The 17,645-nt window shown below is 50.5% G+C and overlaps 1 protein-coding gene across 8 annotated transcripts in view; it reads left to right on the top strand.

The window, feature by feature from the left end:
* LOC139226617 (caskin-2-like) overlaps nucleotides 1–17,645 on the top strand; it is a 260,876-nt gene that overhangs the window by 184,165 nt on the left and 59,066 nt on the right. For all 8 annotated transcript variants that reach the window (XM_070857494.1, XM_070857493.1, XM_070857490.1 and 5 more), the window contains 5 exons: nucleotides 4,186–4,316; nucleotides 11,210–11,318; nucleotides 13,518–13,626; nucleotides 14,408–14,502; nucleotides 15,191–15,308. In XM_070857494.1, coding sequence (XP_070713595.1) covers nucleotides 4,186–4,316; nucleotides 11,210–11,318; nucleotides 13,518–13,626; nucleotides 14,408–14,502; nucleotides 15,191–15,308 — 562 coding nt within the window. The remainder of the gene's footprint in view (nucleotides 1–4,185; nucleotides 4,317–11,209; nucleotides 11,319–13,517; nucleotides 13,627–14,407; nucleotides 14,503–15,190; nucleotides 15,309–17,645) is intronic.

Raw genomic sequence — 17,645 nt, 5'->3', positions numbered from 1 at the left:
CTCTGAGGCAGCGAATCCCACAGATCCACAACCCTCTGGGAGAAGAAATTTCTCCTCATCTCTGTTTTAAATGGGCGGCCCCTTATTCTAAGATCGTGCCCTCTAGTTCTAGTCTCCCCCATCAGTGAAAACATCCTCTCTGCATCCACCTTGTCAAGGCCCCTCATAATCTTATATGTTTCGATAAGATCACCTCTCATTCTTCTGAATTCCAATGAGTAGAGGCCCAACCTACTCAACCTTTCCTCATAAGTCAACCCCCTCATCCCCGGAATCAACCTAGTGAACCTTCTCTGAACTGCCTCCAAAACAAGTATATCCTTTCGTAAATATGGAAACCAAAACTGCACGCAGTATTCCAGATGTGACCTCACCTTATATAGCTGTAGTAAGACTTCCCTCCTTTTATACTCCATCCCCTTTGCAATAAAGGCCAAGATACCATTGGCCTTCCTGATCACTTGCTGCACCTACATACTATCCTTTTGTGTTTCATGCACAAGTACCCCCAGGTCCCACTGTACTGCAGCACTCTGCAATCTTTCTCCATTTAAATAATAACTTGGTCTTTGATTTTTTTCTGCCAAAGTGCATGACCTCACACTTTCCGATATTATAATCCATCTGCCAAATTTTTGCCCACTCACTTAGCCTGTCTATGTCCTTTTGCTGATTTTTTTTGTGTCTTCCAAGTCGTTAATATAGATTGTAAATAGTTGGAGTCCCAGCACTGATCCCTGCAGCACCCCACTAGTTACTGGTTGCCAACCAGAGAATGAACCATTTATCCTGACTCTGTTCTCTGTTAGTTAGCCAATCCTCTATCCATGCTAATATATTACCCCCAACCCTGTGAACTTTTATCTTGTGCAGTAACTTTTTATGTGGCACCTTGTCAAATGCTTTCTGGAAGTCCAAATACACCACATCCACTGGTTCCCCTTTATCCATCCTGTTTGTTACATCCTCAAAGAATTCCAGCAGATTTGTCAAGCATGACTTCCCCTTCATAAACCCATGCTGACTCTGCCTGACCAAATTATGCTTTTCCAAATGTCCTGCTACTGCTTCTTTAATAATGGACTCCAAGATTTTCTCAATCACAGATGTTAGGCTAACTGGTCTATAGTTTACTGCTTTTTGTCTGCCTCCTTTTTTAAATAGGGGTGTTACATTTGCAGTTTTCCAATCTGCTGGGACCTCCCCAGAATCCAGGGAAGTTTGGTAAATTACAACCAAAGCATCCTGCTGCTTTCAAAGCCATTAAATGAAATAAATTTTGAGTTGTTGGCCTATTAAATGCAACCTGACTCCGCTGTTATCGATGCAAAGGGAAGGCCTCACTAGCCCACCAAACCCCGATCCTTCCAAAGATCGTACACCATTTCCCCAGCCTCACACTTTCACCAGTTTATATCAGTTGCTGGGGCATATGATGAATCTCTGCGAAATATCTCCCTGTCAGAGGTGATTGAATTAAACTCCAGTGTCTCAATCTAATATTAATCGGGCCTCTGACCTGTCGCTTTCCACAGAAGGCTGTTCAATGTTTTCCACTATACTGGAAACATTTTGTTCTGTGCAGTATGTAGTTGTATCTGTCGCGATGTCTCCCGATAACCCCTCACTCCTACTCTTGTCCTGATAATTTTCCAGCGCTTCTATTATGGAGTGTTGGGGTTTTTTTGTGCCAGTTTTCTCTCTTGTCTCCCTTACTTTTCAAAAAGGCACTGACTGATGCCGGCCTCTGGTTCCACAGACACCGAGTGCCCTCTGGTAATTTGCCGGAGTTGGTGCTCGAGTTCTAGATGGCAGGCTATTTCATCATGAGTGCATCTTTACCTATTCCTCGTAGTCTGTGCACACATACATTCCAGGAGGTGCCACTGGCTGACGTTTGGGAGTGGGAAGCCAGGTTGGGCTGCCTATGGCACTGAGGCCAACTGCCAGGCCTCCTACTGTCACCGTGGAGGTAGTGTGAGGCTGCCTGCGGAAAAGAGTGTCCGAAGACCAGGCCCTCAAATCTGGCACCAAGCTCATGGTCTACAGAGCTGTAGTGATACCCACCCTCCTGTATGTCTCAGAGACGTAGACCATATACAGTAGACACCTCAAATCGCTGGAGAAATTCCACCAACGATGCCTCCGCAAGATCCTGCAAATCCCCTGGGAGGACAGACGCACCAACGTTAGTGTCCTCGACCAGGCCAACATCCCCAGCATCGAAGCACTGACCACACTCGATCAGCTTCGTTGGATGGTCCACATTGTTCGCGTGCCCGACACAAGACTCCCAAAGCAAGCGCTCCACTCGGAACTCCTACACGGCAAGCGAGCCCCAGGTGGGCAGAGGAAATGTTCCAAGGACACCCTCAAAGCCTACCTGATAAAATGCAACATCCCCACCGACACCTGGGAGTCCCTGGCCAAAGACTGCCCTAAGTGGAGGAAGAGCATCCGGGAGGGCGCTGAGCACCTCAAGACTCGTCGCCGAGAGCATGCAGAAATCAAGTGCAGGCAGCGGAAAGAGCGTGCGGCAAACCAGACTCCCCACCCACCCACCCTTTCCTTCAACACTGTCTGTCCCACCTGTGACAGAGACTGTAATTTCCGTATTGCATGTTCAGTCACCTAAGAACTCATTTTTAGAGTGGAAGCAAGTCTTCCTCGATTTCGAGGGACTGCCTATGATGGAGGTAGTCAGTCACCACTGCAGAGTGAACCTGGGATCTGCTTCATGCCAAGGCTTTGTACCGCATTGCACGGCGCAGTTACCTACTGAGTCCTTCTGGTTCAACTGCTGTTGCTGAGCAACCTGAGGCCCATAACTCCCCACACCGCCCCTCTGTTTTTTCAGAATGAGATGGACCATCAGCTGTGGCGTCAGTGGTTTAAGTTGTGCACAGGCAGATTGTTAGACACAGAGCCCTGATTCCACCTACGAGAACCGTTCATTCTGGTCTGGTGTGGGACCTTTCCATGAACGGATTGGATTCTCACTGGCTCTCCAGCCCAGTTCCAGTGGGATTTTCCCTGATTCTCTGGTCCAGTTCCAGGTAAAGACAGAACATGCAGTTGGAAGAGGCCTAACCTGGGGCCTAATCGTCAGCTATCAGCAGACCTCCATTCTAGTCCTCCATTTAACCCTTCTGTTGCTATTGGATACCTTACTCGTCAATATGGATTTATATAGCGCCTTTCACAACCTCCGGATGTCCCAAAGCGCTTTACAGCCAATGAAGTACTTTGAAAGTGTAGTCACTGCTGTAATGCAGCAGTCAATTTGTGCACAGCAAGCTCCCACAACAGCAAGAAATAAATGATCTCATAATCTGTTTTTTTTAGTGACGTTGGTTTAGATATCGGCCAGGAAACCGGGGAGAACTGCTTTGCTCTTCGAATTGTCTATTGGAATCTTTTACACCCGCCTGAGAGGCCAGATGGGGCCTCGGTTTAACACCTCATCCGAAACACGTTACCTCCGGCAGTGCAGCACTCCCTCAGTACTCACACTGGGAGTGTCAGCCTGGATTTTTGTGCTCAAGCCTCTGGAGTGGGACTTGAACCCACAACCTCCTGACTCAGAGGCGAGAGTGCTGCTCCCGTGAATATAGAGCTATGTGGCCTTTGCTGAGGATGGAGTGGGCAAGGGTGGGAATGTCCAGATACGCCGATGCGGATATTAGAGGAAGAGATTCTGGGACAGGAGGTAGCTGTGACTGATTTTTTTAAGCCGGGATCTGCCAGGCTTCAGCCATGATGCTGGGACGAGGCTGGTATCGAGCCAGAAAGGTAACACGGGGTGGGATGAGGGGGTGGATCAGTCCCCATCTCGACAGAGACACAGCTGTCAGCCCTTCACGGGCTACCCAGATGGACGAGAGATCATAGTGACAGGAGAACAGACACCTCATAAATCAAACCTCCATCAGTGACGCCATCTGCAAACCTCAATCCGCAAATGCCGCCCTAAACTGTGGCTCCTCCAGGTTCCCTAGCCATCTAGATTAGAGGCTTCATTAGCAACGGCTAGGCCCCGTTAGATGTCAAGATTTGGTCATGCCCCGTATTGGATGCGGTCTGGAATCACTGAGCGGGCAGAAGCTCTGGAATTAAAGTAATTAATCTTTTGGAGGATTTGCGCTGGCTCTGACACGGTTGTCACTCCCTTGCATTGCTCTCCAGGTCGCCCAGCTTCTGTTGAACAGTAACATGTGCGTGGCCTTGCTGGAGGGTCAGTCCAAAGACAGCGCCGATGCCAACTTCACAACGCCGCTCCACCTGGCAGCGAAGAACGGGCACAAGGACATTATCAGGTATGGCTGCCGTGATTTTAACCCGAGCCCTAGTGTCGAGCCCCTACGGCTCGACCCTGGTACAAAATGTAATTAGAAATGCATGGGTCAGGGTTATCCTCGGATTCGGATGTGTCCACGGAGCCAGTCAAAGGGGGATGACGCTGTCTGGTTTGTAACTCGAAGCTTTGATGAGTTGTGTCTCCACGGCTGACTGTGCTGCGTCTCGCTGGGCTCCTGTGCTCTTTGAGTGTCGCTCAGCTTGGCCGAGACGTTCCTTGCAAATCTCGGCTGGACTTTAGGCATTTCTGTTTTCGGGGCGAGATTGGAGGCAGGGCGGGAAAGTTACCGGCCGGGAATAGTTTGCGCTTTGCTGAGGAAGTTTGGGCAACTGGGCCCTGCATCAGGGGGTGCAGCACGAAGGGAGGCGTTGTACAACTTTCGAGGCGCAACAATGGGAAACTCGGGAGCTAAAGTGCTGGGCTGTGTGCGCTCCGAGAGAGGCCTGGGGAGGGGGGAGGGGAGCCTTAAAAAAAAAACATGCCCAAAACATTACCCACTCCACCACAACACAAATAGCTAAAACAATGAAAAGAGCAAACACTCGCGCTTACCGTTACAGCACTTTACCGTCCTCACCGCCGCCGGCATGGCTGGACCGCGCTGGTTTCCCAGATGGTCAGTGCGAGGTGCGATTCCAGGCGGACGGGTTGGGTTCGAGTCAACACTCGTGCCAGAGTCGCAACCAGAGGCGTTGCATACCCGACGCAGCTCTCCCCGGCGGTGCGGCTCGCGCCGCCACAAAACCCGAACGGAGGATTGCTGCGGGGCGCTGGAGACCTGAACGCCGCTTTTCACACCGCTCCGGGGTGGAACCCGGAGTACAAAAGAGCGGAAAATCCAGGCAAGGGCTAGACTTTCCGGTCCTTTGCGCTCCGGGTCTCCAGCGCCCCACCGTGATCCTCCGGTCCGGTTTTGCGGTGACGCTGAGCAGCACCGCCGGGTGTGCAACGCCCCTGGTTGTGACACCGGCAGTACCTTGGCCTTTTGTCCGACCCGTCTGCCCGGAAGTGCGCCTGCAATGACCGCCTGGCAAAATCAGTGCGGTCCGGCATAGCCGGCGGCAGTGAGGAAGGTAACATACTCTGAAGGTCAGTGCGAGTATTTGTTCTTTTAATCATTTTAGCGGTTTGTGTTGTGGTGGCGTGGGCAATGTTTTGGGAATGTCCTTGTGGGTTTAGCTCGCGAGTTTCCCATCCTTGTGCCACGAAAAGTGTACAATGCCTCCCTTCGCGCTGCGCCCCCTGACACAGGGCCCAGATGGCCAAACTTACCTACTAAAGCGCAAACCATTCCTGGTCGGCAATTTTCTCGCCCTGCCTCGGTTTTTGCCCTGAAACCAAAAGCCTAAAATCCAGCCCGAAAAGCGCTATATAAATGCAAGTTGTTGTTGTCTCCCTTGGTTGCATCGACACTACTTGCCTCAACCACTCCATGTGATAGCGAGTTCCACATTCGAACCACGCTAAAAGGTTTCTCTCCTGGTGTCCACTGACTGTGCCTATTGAGAAGGTGGAGATAGCGTGAGGATAGTGGGTAATCTTTCAGTCACCTAGCAACCCTGGTCTGAACTGACCCCCAGGATACTGGCCCTGCTCACACAGAAGCAGGCTGTGACTGGAAATTCTGCCCTGGGGGGGGTGGGGGATGGGCGGTTGTTGTTGACCCCAAACCTTCACCCTTCACCCCCGCCCCAGTGCTTAGTGAGTCAACACTCTTGGTCGGCCACCTGCACACTCTCATCAAACACTCCCAGGGCAGGTACAGCACGGGTTAGATACAGAGTAAAACTCCCACTACACTGTCCGCTCAAACACTCCCGGGGCAGGTACAGCACGGGTTAGATACAGAGTAAAACTCCCACTACACTGTCCCCTCAAACACTCCCGGGGCAGGTACAGCACGGGTTAGATACAGAGTAAAGCTCCCTCTACACTGTCCCATCAAACACTCCCGGGGCAGGTACAGCACGGGTTAGATACAGAGTAAAACTCCCTCTACACTGTCCCATCAAACACTCCCGGGGCAGATACAGCACGGGTTAGATACAGAGTAAAACTCCCTCTACACTGTTCCCTCAAACACTCCCGGGGTAGGTACAGCAGGGGTTAGATACAGAGTAAAACTCCCTCTACACTGTTCCCTCAAACACTCCCGGGGCAGGTACAGCACGGGTTAGATACAGAGTAAAACTCCCACTACACTGTCCCCTCAAACACTCCCGGGGCAGATACAGCAGCGGTTAGATACAGAGTAAAGCTCCCTCTACACTGTCCCATCAAACACTCCCAGGGCAGGTACAGCACTGGTTAGATACAGAGTAAAACTCCCACTACACTGTCCCCTCAAACACTCCCGGGGCAGATACAGCAGCGGTTAGATACAGAGTAAAGCTCCCTCTACACTGTCCCATCAAACACTCCCAGCGCAGGTACAGCACGGGTTAGATACAGAGTGAAGCTCCCTCTACACTGTCCCATCAAACACTCCCAGGGCAGGTACAGCACTGGTTAGATACAGAGTAAAACTCCCACTACACTGTCCCCTCAAACACTCCCGGGGCAGATACAGCAGCGGTTAGATACAGAGTAAAGCTCCCTCTACACTGTCCCATCAAACACTCCCAGCGCAGGTACAGCACGGGTTAGATACAGAGTGAAGCTGGCGTGTGACTGTGAGTGTGTAAGGAATTATGAGGTATGCACCTCACTCACTGCCTGTGAAACCCCAGTCAGCCTGTTTGTTACGGCCCAGTGCCATTGATGTATGAGTCAGAGTTTCAGAACAAGGCTGTAAATCACTGGACGGGGCCCACCGGCGCACTCAGAGCGGACATTGATTTTCCCCTCCCTGGTTTTGAGAACCTGACACAGAACAGAAGCTGCCAGCCTGCCTGTGTTTTGTATCTGTTTGGCGAGCAGCACTGATCTCTCGCAGTGATTTAGACGGGTCAGTTACCATGCTTCACACCCACTTTCCCCACTGATGACCCGTTAAATGATAAACAGATTTACTGTCGGCCCCGACTGCTGACAGGCAGAACACTCATTCGGCACGTCCTCTGGCTTTCAAATAAAACTGGTCTTTAATGGGGAGGGTTCCGTCTGGTAGGTGCCTGGGGTGAAATTGGACGCGTGTACTTTCTGAGTTGATGATTTGAGTACAGACAGGAACCAGCGGGAATTATCCCCACAAAGGCCCTGTCATTTGGCACACAGAGTAAGGCTGGTAACCATCCTCTGCAGCCAATGCTTTGTACAGTGTTCTGTCCTTAAGCAGTGGTACCCCTTCCCCACCATCCTCTTGGTTATTGTCAGTCCCCTTAATTCTCCCTCTTGTCGTTGTCGGGCTAGAAGAGGCGAGGGCCCAGGGGCAGCACGGGCCAGCCTACACTGCTATATGTGTGCGCACTCGGTCCGTGCAGCAGAGCTGGTCTCCAGTCGTCCTGGTTAACCCTTGCCACTGGACCAAGACCTAGCTCTGTCAAGCCCGTGTGGTGGCTAGTGTGCAACGGCCACCCCACATTTAAAAAATCCACGCACAGGCATCTTCCACCCTTCAGCATGTAGTTCGGCATCCGGAATATTAAGTCCTTCATTGAAACACCTGTGAACTCATCCTTTTTTGCCGTGGAAGCAAGCCATCCTCGCTTCGAGGAACTGCCTATGATGATGATGATGCCAGCACCCTCCAGTACTTCACCCATATGGGAGCCGAGGGAGTGAGTATGCATTGGCCATTTGACTGTGGGGGGCATCACACCAGAGCCTCACCTTGTGTACGTTCTCCAGCGGTGGCAAGTCAAGAGCCAGGGCTTTTCCTCTTCCTAACCTAGGGGGCACTAAGACCCATTGTAGCACCCCCTACTGGCCTGGGTGAGATCAGCAGAGATGGTGGGATCTGTGAGGCTCAGTACCACGCTGGTCATGGCTTTACCAACTGCGCCCATTGGAGCAGTGTAGACCGAACTATTGGCGTGCCGTATGGGACAGGCGCTGCTTGTTGCTGGGACCCGAGATGGCTTGCGGAGCTCTGTGAGCCGGAAGGTCCCAGTGTTGAGGGCAGGGTCTTTCAGTCGCCATGGGGAAGCTGGGATAACCTTGCCTTCCCGTAATGCTTCCTTGCCCTTATTTTGCTGAAGAGCAAGAAAAGGAGAGGGAGAGGTGATCTCATTGGAACATACAAAATTCTTACAGGGCTTGACAGGGTAGATGCTGGGAGGATGTTTCCCGTGGCTGGGGAGTCTAGAACCAGGGGTCACAGTCTTAGAATAAGGGGTCGGCCATTTAGGACTGAGATGAGGAGAAACTTCTTCGCTCAGAGGGTGGTAAATCTGTAGAATTCTCTACCCCAGAGTGCTGTGGAGGCTCAGTCTATGAGTATATTCAAGGCAGAGACCAACCGTGGCTGCAGTGTGTGCCATCTACAAGATGCACTGTAGCAACTCGCCAAGGCTTCTTCGGCAGCACCTCCCAAACCCGCGACCCCTACCACCTAGAAGGACAAGGGCAGCAGGCGCATGGGAACACCATCTCCTCCACATTCTCCTCCAAGTCACACACCATCCTGACTTGGAAATATATCGGCGTTCCTTCATCGTCGCTGGGTCAATATCTTGGAACTCCCTCCCTAACAGCACTGTGGGAGCATCTTCACCACACGGACTGCAGCGGTTCAAGAAGGTGACTCACCACCACCTTCTCAAGAGCAATAAATGCTGACTTTGCCAGTGAAGCTCACATCCTATGACCAAATAATTAAAAAAAATTACCAGGTAATGTTTTAGTGATGTTAATTGAGATATAATTATTGACCAGGACACTGGGAAAATCTTTGGCCTTCAGTCACCACAGCCACTCTCTGGAGTCCTCTCCCTGGATCATTAGTGAACTAGTTGGGCTTTTTAAGAAAGACTTGCATTTCTATAGCACCTTTCACGACTTCCGGACGTCCCAAAGCGCTTTACAGCCAATGCAGTACTTTCTGAAGTGCAGTCACTGTTGTAATGTGGGAAACGTGGCAGACAATTTTGCGCACAGCAAGCTCCCACAAACAGCAATGTGATAATGATGTTGGTTGAGGGATCAATAATGGTCAGGACACCGGGGAGATTTGTGCGGAAACAGGAAGCTCAATATTCCCAAACCGTGCTGTACAGAGAGCAGGGCCGGGCGAGTTAAAATAAGCTGGCGGAGGCTGGCAAATAATTACTTTGCCCAAACTCCCATATTTTAATCACAGCAAGGCGTAGAACACCTGAGGAACTTTGAGACGTCTGTCTCCATGGGCTTCCATTCTGTGTTAAGCGTGTTCTTGTTTTCTTGCTTCAGGGCAGCTTTAATGGGACTTGTAATGTCAGTCATTAACTAGTAATGAGATGAGAGATTCACGACTTTATGGAGCTGTCCCTTTAACCGAGCATGCTAATTAGATTGCTCCATTCATAATTGCCAGATGTCCCATTTATCGAGGATGGGCTGTGGGTCTGACTGGAGCAGATCGCCCCCTTGTGTGTAAACATTACACTTCACGCAGTCGACCCCAAGCTCCAATCCCTATAACATATCGCCCTCCACTGGTAGCATTCGCTATTCACCACACACGTTTAAAGGTGCGGACTATCTGGATGTTAATCACACTGGCGGACGGGGTGCAGATTATCTCTGGATGTTGCACGTGTTGTGCGGGGGTGCGGATTATCATTGGATGTTGTCAGAGTGAGATTGATAGGCTTGCTCCGTCGCACATTAAACCCTCAGTGGTTGGTGGAATAAAAACTTGTTTTCTGGTTGGCAGGTAAAAGTATAACTGTGGTCCCAGAGTTCAGTTGTGCTGGAATACAAGCGATTTGATTGGCCAGCACTGCGCGCGGCACAGGGGAACATGCTTGTGTCACACCGGAACATGCTTGTGTCATACACTCTCTGTGGGGACTCCTTGCACACTCACTGTGGGGACTCCTTGCACACTCACTGTGGGGACTCCTTGCACACTCACTGTGGGGACTCCTTGCACACTCACTGTGGGGACTCCTTGCATACTCACTGTGGGGACTCCTTACACACTCACTGTGGGGACTCCTTGCACACTCACTGTGGGGACTCCTTGCACACTCACTGTGGGGACTCCTTGCACACTCACCGTGGGGACTCCTTGCACACTCACTGTGGGGTCTCCTTGCACACTCACTGTGGGGACTCCTTGCACACTCACTCTCTCTCTGGGGACTCCTTGCACACTCTCTATCTCTCTGGGGACTCCTTGCACACTCACTTACTGTGAGGACTTCTTGCACACTCACTGTGGGGACTCCTTGCACACTCACTGTGGGGACTCCATGTACACTCACTGTGGGGACTCCTTGCACACCCACTGGGGACTCCTTGCACACTCACTGTGGGGACTCCTTGCACACTCACTCTCTCTCTGGGGACTCCTTGCACACTCTCTATCTCTCTGGGGACTCCTTGCACACTCACTTACTGTGAGGACTTCTTGCACACTCACTGTGGGGACTCCTTGCACACTCACTGTGGGGACTCCATGTACACTCACTGTGGGGACTCCTTGCACACTCACTCTCTCTCTGGGGGCTCCTTGCACACTCTCTATCTCTCTGGGGACTCCTTGCACACTCTCTATCTCTCTGGGGACTCCTTGCACACTCACTTACTGTGAGGGCTCCTTGCACACTCACTGTGAGGACTCCTTGCACACTCTCTCTGTGGGGACTTCTTGCACACTCTTTCTCGTTCTCTGGGCTCCCCTGGATTCCATCTCTGTGTGCTTCCCCAGATACTAACTCCGTGGAGCTCAGCACATCCCATTTAACCCTGTCACTTTTTACATTCCAGGTTGTTAATCAAGGCCGGGATAGATGCGAACAGAGTGGCTAAAACCGGGACGGCCCTGCACGAGGCAGCACTGTGCGGCAAGACCGAGGTGGTGCGACTGCTCCTCGACGTAAGTCTGTTTCCTTAAGGTTAACTCTGGGAGAAACAGTGCACACGCTGAGTCCCCTAACTCTCTGACGGCTGAGCTCAGAGGAGAGGAGCTGCCAGCCGCATCCTCACCAAATCTTGCTGGCTGTCTCTCTCCCGATAGATCACGCGTAGCATCCTCGGCAGGGATCGCTCCAGGGCCTCAGCTCACTGTAATTCCACAACCTCTTCCAGCCTCGCGCACACCCCCTCCTTCCTGTTGTTTGGTCCTCTGAGTCAGAAGGTTGTGGGTTCCAGCCCCACTCCAGGAACTTGAGTTCAAAAATCTAGGCTGAGACACTGGTGCAGTGCTGAGGGAGTGCTGCACTGCCGGAAGTGCCATTTTTCGAATGAGACATTAAACCAAGGACGCGTCTGCTCTCTCAGGTGGATGTAAAAGATCCCATGGCACTATTTCGAAGAAGAGCAGGGGAGTTATCTCCAGTGTCCTGGCTAATATTTATCCCTCAATCAATATCACTAAAACAGTGGTCATTATCACATTGCTGTTTGTGGAAGCTTGCTGTGTGCAAATTGGCTGCCGCGTTTCCCACATTACAACAGTGACTGCACTCTAAAAAGTACTTAATTGGCTGTAAAGCGCTTTGAGATGTCCGGTGATCGTGAAAGGTGCTATATAAATGCAAGTCTTTCTTTCTCTCTCTCTCTCTTTTTCTTTCTCTCTCTCTTTCTCTTTCTCTCTGTCTCTCTTTTTCTCTTTCTCTTTCTTTCTCTCTTTCTCTCTTTCTCTTTCTCTTTCTCACTTTCTCTCCCTCTCTCTTTGATTCTGGCCTCCTGTACATCACCCCTGGCCCCCACCCCTCCATGTTCAACCTTTGGCCTCCAGTCGCCCCAGCCCCACTCTCTGAAATCCCTTATGAAGATAGTTTGAGTACGTTGGGCCTGGACTCATTGGATTTCAGAAGAATGAGAGGTGATCCTTTCGAAATAGATAAGATAATGAGGTGGCTCGACAAAGTGGATGCAGAGAGGATATTTCCACTCAAAGGGGAATCTAAAATTGGGGACATAGTCTCAGAATAAGGGGCCGCCCATTTAGAACTGAGATGAGAAGGAATTTCTTCTCAGAGGGCTGTAAATCTATGGAATTCTCTGCCCCAGAGAGCAGGGGAGGCTGGGTCACTGAATATATTTAAGGTGGAGATAAGACAGATTTTTGAGCGATAAGGGAATAAAGGGTTATGGGGAGCGGGCAGGGAAGTGGAGCTGAGTCCATGATCAGATCAGCCATGATCTTATTGAATGGCGGAGCAGGCTCGAGGGATGGGTGGCCTACTCCTGCTCCTATTTCTTATGTTCTTATGTTCTTCCCTGCATCATTAGTGAATCGTTGGGATTTTAAAGTAAGATAGTGGCTTTCATGACCTTAGGACATCATAAGGAGCTTTGCAGCCATTGAAGTACATTTGAAGGGTTGTCACTGTTGTAATGTGGGAAACGCAGCAGTCAATTTGCGCACAGCAAGCTCCCACAAACAACAATGTTACACTCACCAAATAATCTGCTTCAGTGATGTTGGTTGAGGGATAAATGGTGGCCAGGGCACCAAGAGTAGAGCAAGCCTGCTCCGCCACTCAATGAGATCATGGCTGATCTTCTACCTCAACTCCACTTTCCTGCACTTTCCCCCTAATTCTTATGTTCTTATGAGTCGATTTTCATTCCTTTTGCCTGCTGGAAACGACCTCCAAATGGGGTGGGTGGTCTTACCCCACCATTTACTCTGGCATTGTGTTGGGTGTCCAAAGTGCTCGCCTGACTCTGGCGATAGGCCACGTTACGTATGGTAATCGGGAACCTGTGACATAAAGAGGATCCTGATGGGCATCGCAGGTTGGAACTGGGCAGAGCCTACACCGTGCGCACTCCGACCTGTTCCGCGGGCGATGGGGTAGCGGCCCGGCCAAGCTAAGTGCTGAGTTATTTCTGTGAGCCCCGGGGGAGCAGGCGTGGACCTCCAGGGCAAACGATAACAGTCTGGGCCCCCTGCCTCTGCAGGCCACGCGCACCTGGCTTGCAGGGATTGAAATAGACAAACCGCGCGGTGTTCTGAATGTGCCTCTCCCCCCCAAAAAAGTTTTTACGGGGCACATTGGATGGGAGGGTTGGGGTTCGGCCTCATCATTCGCCCCGACTCCACCCCCTGGATTTCTCGTTGCAGGCTGGCATTGACGTCAACATCAGAAACACCTACAACCAAACAGCCCTGGACATCGTCAACCAGTTCACCACCTCCCAGGCCAGCAAAGAGATCAAGCAACTACTGAGAGGTAAAGGTGGGGGTGGGAGGGGGAGGTGTGGGGGGGAGGGTGGTAGCTAAAGGGGGCACCAGGGCGAGGGGTGAGAAAGGAAGCGTGCTGTTAGTTTGTCAGGACTGTGCTGTTTTGGGAATGTGTTGTTGGGAGTGTGGTGCAGGGGAGCGGGCTGCTGGATTGTTGGACAAGAACATAAGAAATAGGAGCAGGAGTAGGCCATTTGGCCCCTCGAGCCTGCTCCGGCATTTAATAAGATCATGGCTGATCTGATCATGGACTCAGCTCCACTTCCCTGCCCGTTCCCCATAACCCTTTACTCCCTTATCGCTCAAAAATCTGTCCATCTCCACCTTAAATTTATTCAATGACCCAGCCTCCACAGCTCTCTGGGGCAGAGAATTCCACAGATTTCCCACCCTCTGAGAAAAGACATTTCTCCTCATCTCAGTTTTAAGTGGGCGCCCCCTTATTCTGAGACTATGTCCCCTAGTTTTAGTTTCCCCAGTGAGTGGAAATGTCCTCTCTGCTGTTGGGTTGGGAAACAAAGTTGAGTAAATGTTCCATCTGTATAACTGTACAGAACTATAAGCAAATAACTTGGCTTCATGCAAACCATCCAACGCCGATAACGGGTAAATCGCATTAGTACCAACGTGCCCTCTGTAAGCGGTGAGGACTGTATTACCCGTCCCGATAGGGGGATACTGCCACAGTGTAGGGGCTTGGGGTGGGGTGGGCATTGCCTCTCCTGCGTTTTCCTGCTGTTCCTCATCAGCTGAGACTCCCTTCTCCACAGAGGCCTCTGGAATCCTGCAAGTCCGAGCCCTTAAGGATTATTGGAACATTCATGATCCTACATCGCTCAACATCCGGGCCGGGGATGTTATCATGGTGAGTAATGCCGGGATCGGGGTGGGGAAGGAGCAGCAGAATTGTCGCACATGTAACTACTTGTTGACGTGAAACAGACAGTCCCACCACCAACCCACTTGGGTCGAGCAGCGGTGCTGTGGTACTGCGCATTCTGGACCACAGCAAGCAACGGGTGTGCTTATGATGTTGCTCCACACTGTCACCTGACAAACTATTATCCCCTGAGATTAATATAGAAAATAGCAGCCCCTGTGTACATTACAGGGAACAGCAGCCCTGTGTACATTATATGTAACAGCAACCCCTGTGTACATTACAGGGAACAGCAGCCCTGTGTACATTACAGGGTGTATCGACCCCCTGTGTACATTACAGGGAATAGCAGGCGCTGTGTCTATTACAGGGTATATCAACCCCCTGTTAATATTGCAGAGAATAAATGCCCCTGAGTATATTGCAGAGAATAGCAGCTGCTGTGTATACTATAGGGACTACAGCTCGTATGTATATTACAGAGAATACTATGTACAGTAGCAGCTCGTGTGTATTATACTGCAGTTTGATTATTACGCTGTTATACTGTCACTCCGCTGTATCCCTTGGTCCGTATGTACAGTCGGAGCTGCGAAGTTCTCCGTCTGTGATGGTGTGTATGTAAGTGTGTGTATGTAGGGTGACTCAGTGTGCCACTCTCTCCCTGTGACAGGTCCTAGAACAGCATGCTGACGGGCGCTGGAAGGGCCACATTCACGACAGTCAGAAGGGCACGGACCGCGTTGGCTATTTCCCCCCGTCCATTGTCGAGGTGATCAGCAGGAGGTCAGGTCAGTGGGCTGTGGTCTCCACCTCCCCGGTGGGAGTCCTTCACACAAAGGGCAGAGGAAATCTGCAATCTCTCTTTCCCCCAAAAGCTGTGGATGTCGGGGGTCAATTAGAGCTTTCAAGACGGAGATCGGTAGACTTTTGTTGGGTGAGGTAAGGGTATCAAGGGATATGGAGCAGAGACGGGTAAACGGGGTTGAGATACAGAACAGCCAGGATATAATTGAATGGCGGAACAGGTTCCAGGGGCTGTTCCTATGTGACAGCAGAAAATCTAAAGCTGAGTCGGTGAGAAACATATTTTTATAAAAAGGATATCACGTCAGGCTTTCATACTCAATTTGTGGTCTTGTGTGTGTCTGACTTACCTTAAAGTGACACTGAGTGTTCCAAATGATGGAACGATTTTGTCTTGTAGCTTTCCATTTGTGGAAAGGCTGGGTCAGAAATTTCGGGTATCTTAGTAATTTTCGTCTTATAACTTGCGGTTCCCTCCCTCAAGGTATTAACTCGTGCTGGGCCATGATTCCACATTAGCTCTAGGTCCCTGCAAAACTGTAAAGAAGAAAGAATTGCATTTCTATGGTGCCTTGCACAACCTCAGGGCATCCCAACAGGCTTTACAGCAAATGACGTACTTTTGAAGAGCACTGTGGTAATGTAGGAAACATGACAGCCAATTTGTGCACAGAAAGATCCCACAAACAGCAACGTGATAATGACCAGATAATCTGTTTTTGTTATGTTGGTTGAGGGATCAGTATGGGCCAGGACACTGGGGATAACTTCCCTGCTCTTCTTTAAAATAGTGCCACGGGATATTTTACACCCACTTGAGAGGGCAGGCGGGGCCTTGGTTTAACGTCTCATCGGAACGACGGCGCCTCCACCAGTGCAGCACTCCCTCAGCACTGCCCTGGGAGTGTCGGCCTAGATTTATGTGCTCAAGTCCCTGGGGTGGGCCTTCTGACTCAGAGGCGAGATTGCTGCCTACTGAGCCACAGCTGATACCTACATAGTTACTGTCAGTATAGTTGTGCACTTTTTACCATTGGATCTCTGGATAGCGCTCAGAAGCAATAACCCTGACTGCGATCAGCCAACTCAACACAAAGCGTGCATTGAACCCAGCCTGTTCAGCTGTGGTTGCTTGTTGAACCATCAGTGGAGTTCTGTTCGAATTTCATGTCACGGCAGTGGCATCTTCTGCATAGTGAATGTGTTTGTATATCTGACAGTGGCGAGATTGGACTCAATTCCGATGCCCGTCATGGTTCAATAGCCTGCTGACATTCCCTGCCCAGGCCCATACATGAAAAATAGCCACTTAGTACATAAGAAATAGGAGCAGGAGTAAGCCATTTGGCCCCTCGAGCCTGCTCCGCCATTCAAAAAGTTCATGGCTGATCTGATCTTCGTCTCAACTCCACTTCCCTGCTCGCTCCCCGTAACCCTTGACTCCCTTATCGTTCAAAAATCTGTCTATCTCTGCCTTAAATATATTCAATGACCCAGCCTCCACAGCTCTCTGGGGCAGAGAATTCCACAGATTTACAACCCTCTGAGAGAAGAAATTTCTCTTAATTTCCGTTTTAAATGAGCGACCCCTTATTCTGAAACTATGCCCCCTAGTTCTAGATTCCCCCACAAGGGGAAACATCCTCTCTGCATCTACCCTGCCAAGCCCCCTCAGAATCATATATGTTTCAATAAGATCACCTCTCATTCTTCTAAACTCCAATGAGTACAGGCAAGGTATCAGAGAGCTGCAAGCGCCTGTAGAACTGTATCCCAGCGAGTGTCTGCGCCTTCAGAGAGAGGAGTGCAGAAATCATGGGAGTATATTGGAATTCCACATAACAGAAGGGAATGAGAACAGTTTGGCCCACAAGTTTTCTGTGTAATGTGATTGGAAGGAGGGTTGATCCACTGGGATTGCAAACAACGGGTCCGAAAGGGAAGGGAATTGATCCATTCGGATTCTGTACAATGTAAACTAAATGGGATGAGCATGGGTCTATTGGGATTCTATGTAACGGGAGGTGAATGGGAGCTAGCGGTCATTGGGATTCAATGCAATGGGGGTGAATGGAAGGGGTTTAGTCCAGTGAATTCTGTACAATGGGAGTGAATGGGAAAAGGCTGTTGGTCTGTTGGGATGTTAACCAGTTGGATTGAATGGGAAGGGGGTTGGACCATAGGATTGCTGGGGAATTGGGAGTGAATGGGAAGGGCCAGTTTCTTGGGATTCTCCATATTGGGAATGAATGTGAAGGGGTTCATCAATTGAGATTTTATACAACGTGAGTGAATAAGGCAGGAAGCTAGTTATACAATGG

Source organism: Pristiophorus japonicus, chromosome 16, assembly GCF_044704955.1.
Source record: "Pristiophorus japonicus isolate sPriJap1 chromosome 16, sPriJap1.hap1, whole genome shotgun sequence".
NCBI classification, from domain to species: domain Eukaryota; kingdom Metazoa; phylum Chordata; class Chondrichthyes; family Pristiophoridae; genus Pristiophorus; species Pristiophorus japonicus.
This window is presented reverse-complemented; position numbering and strand designations above follow the sequence as displayed.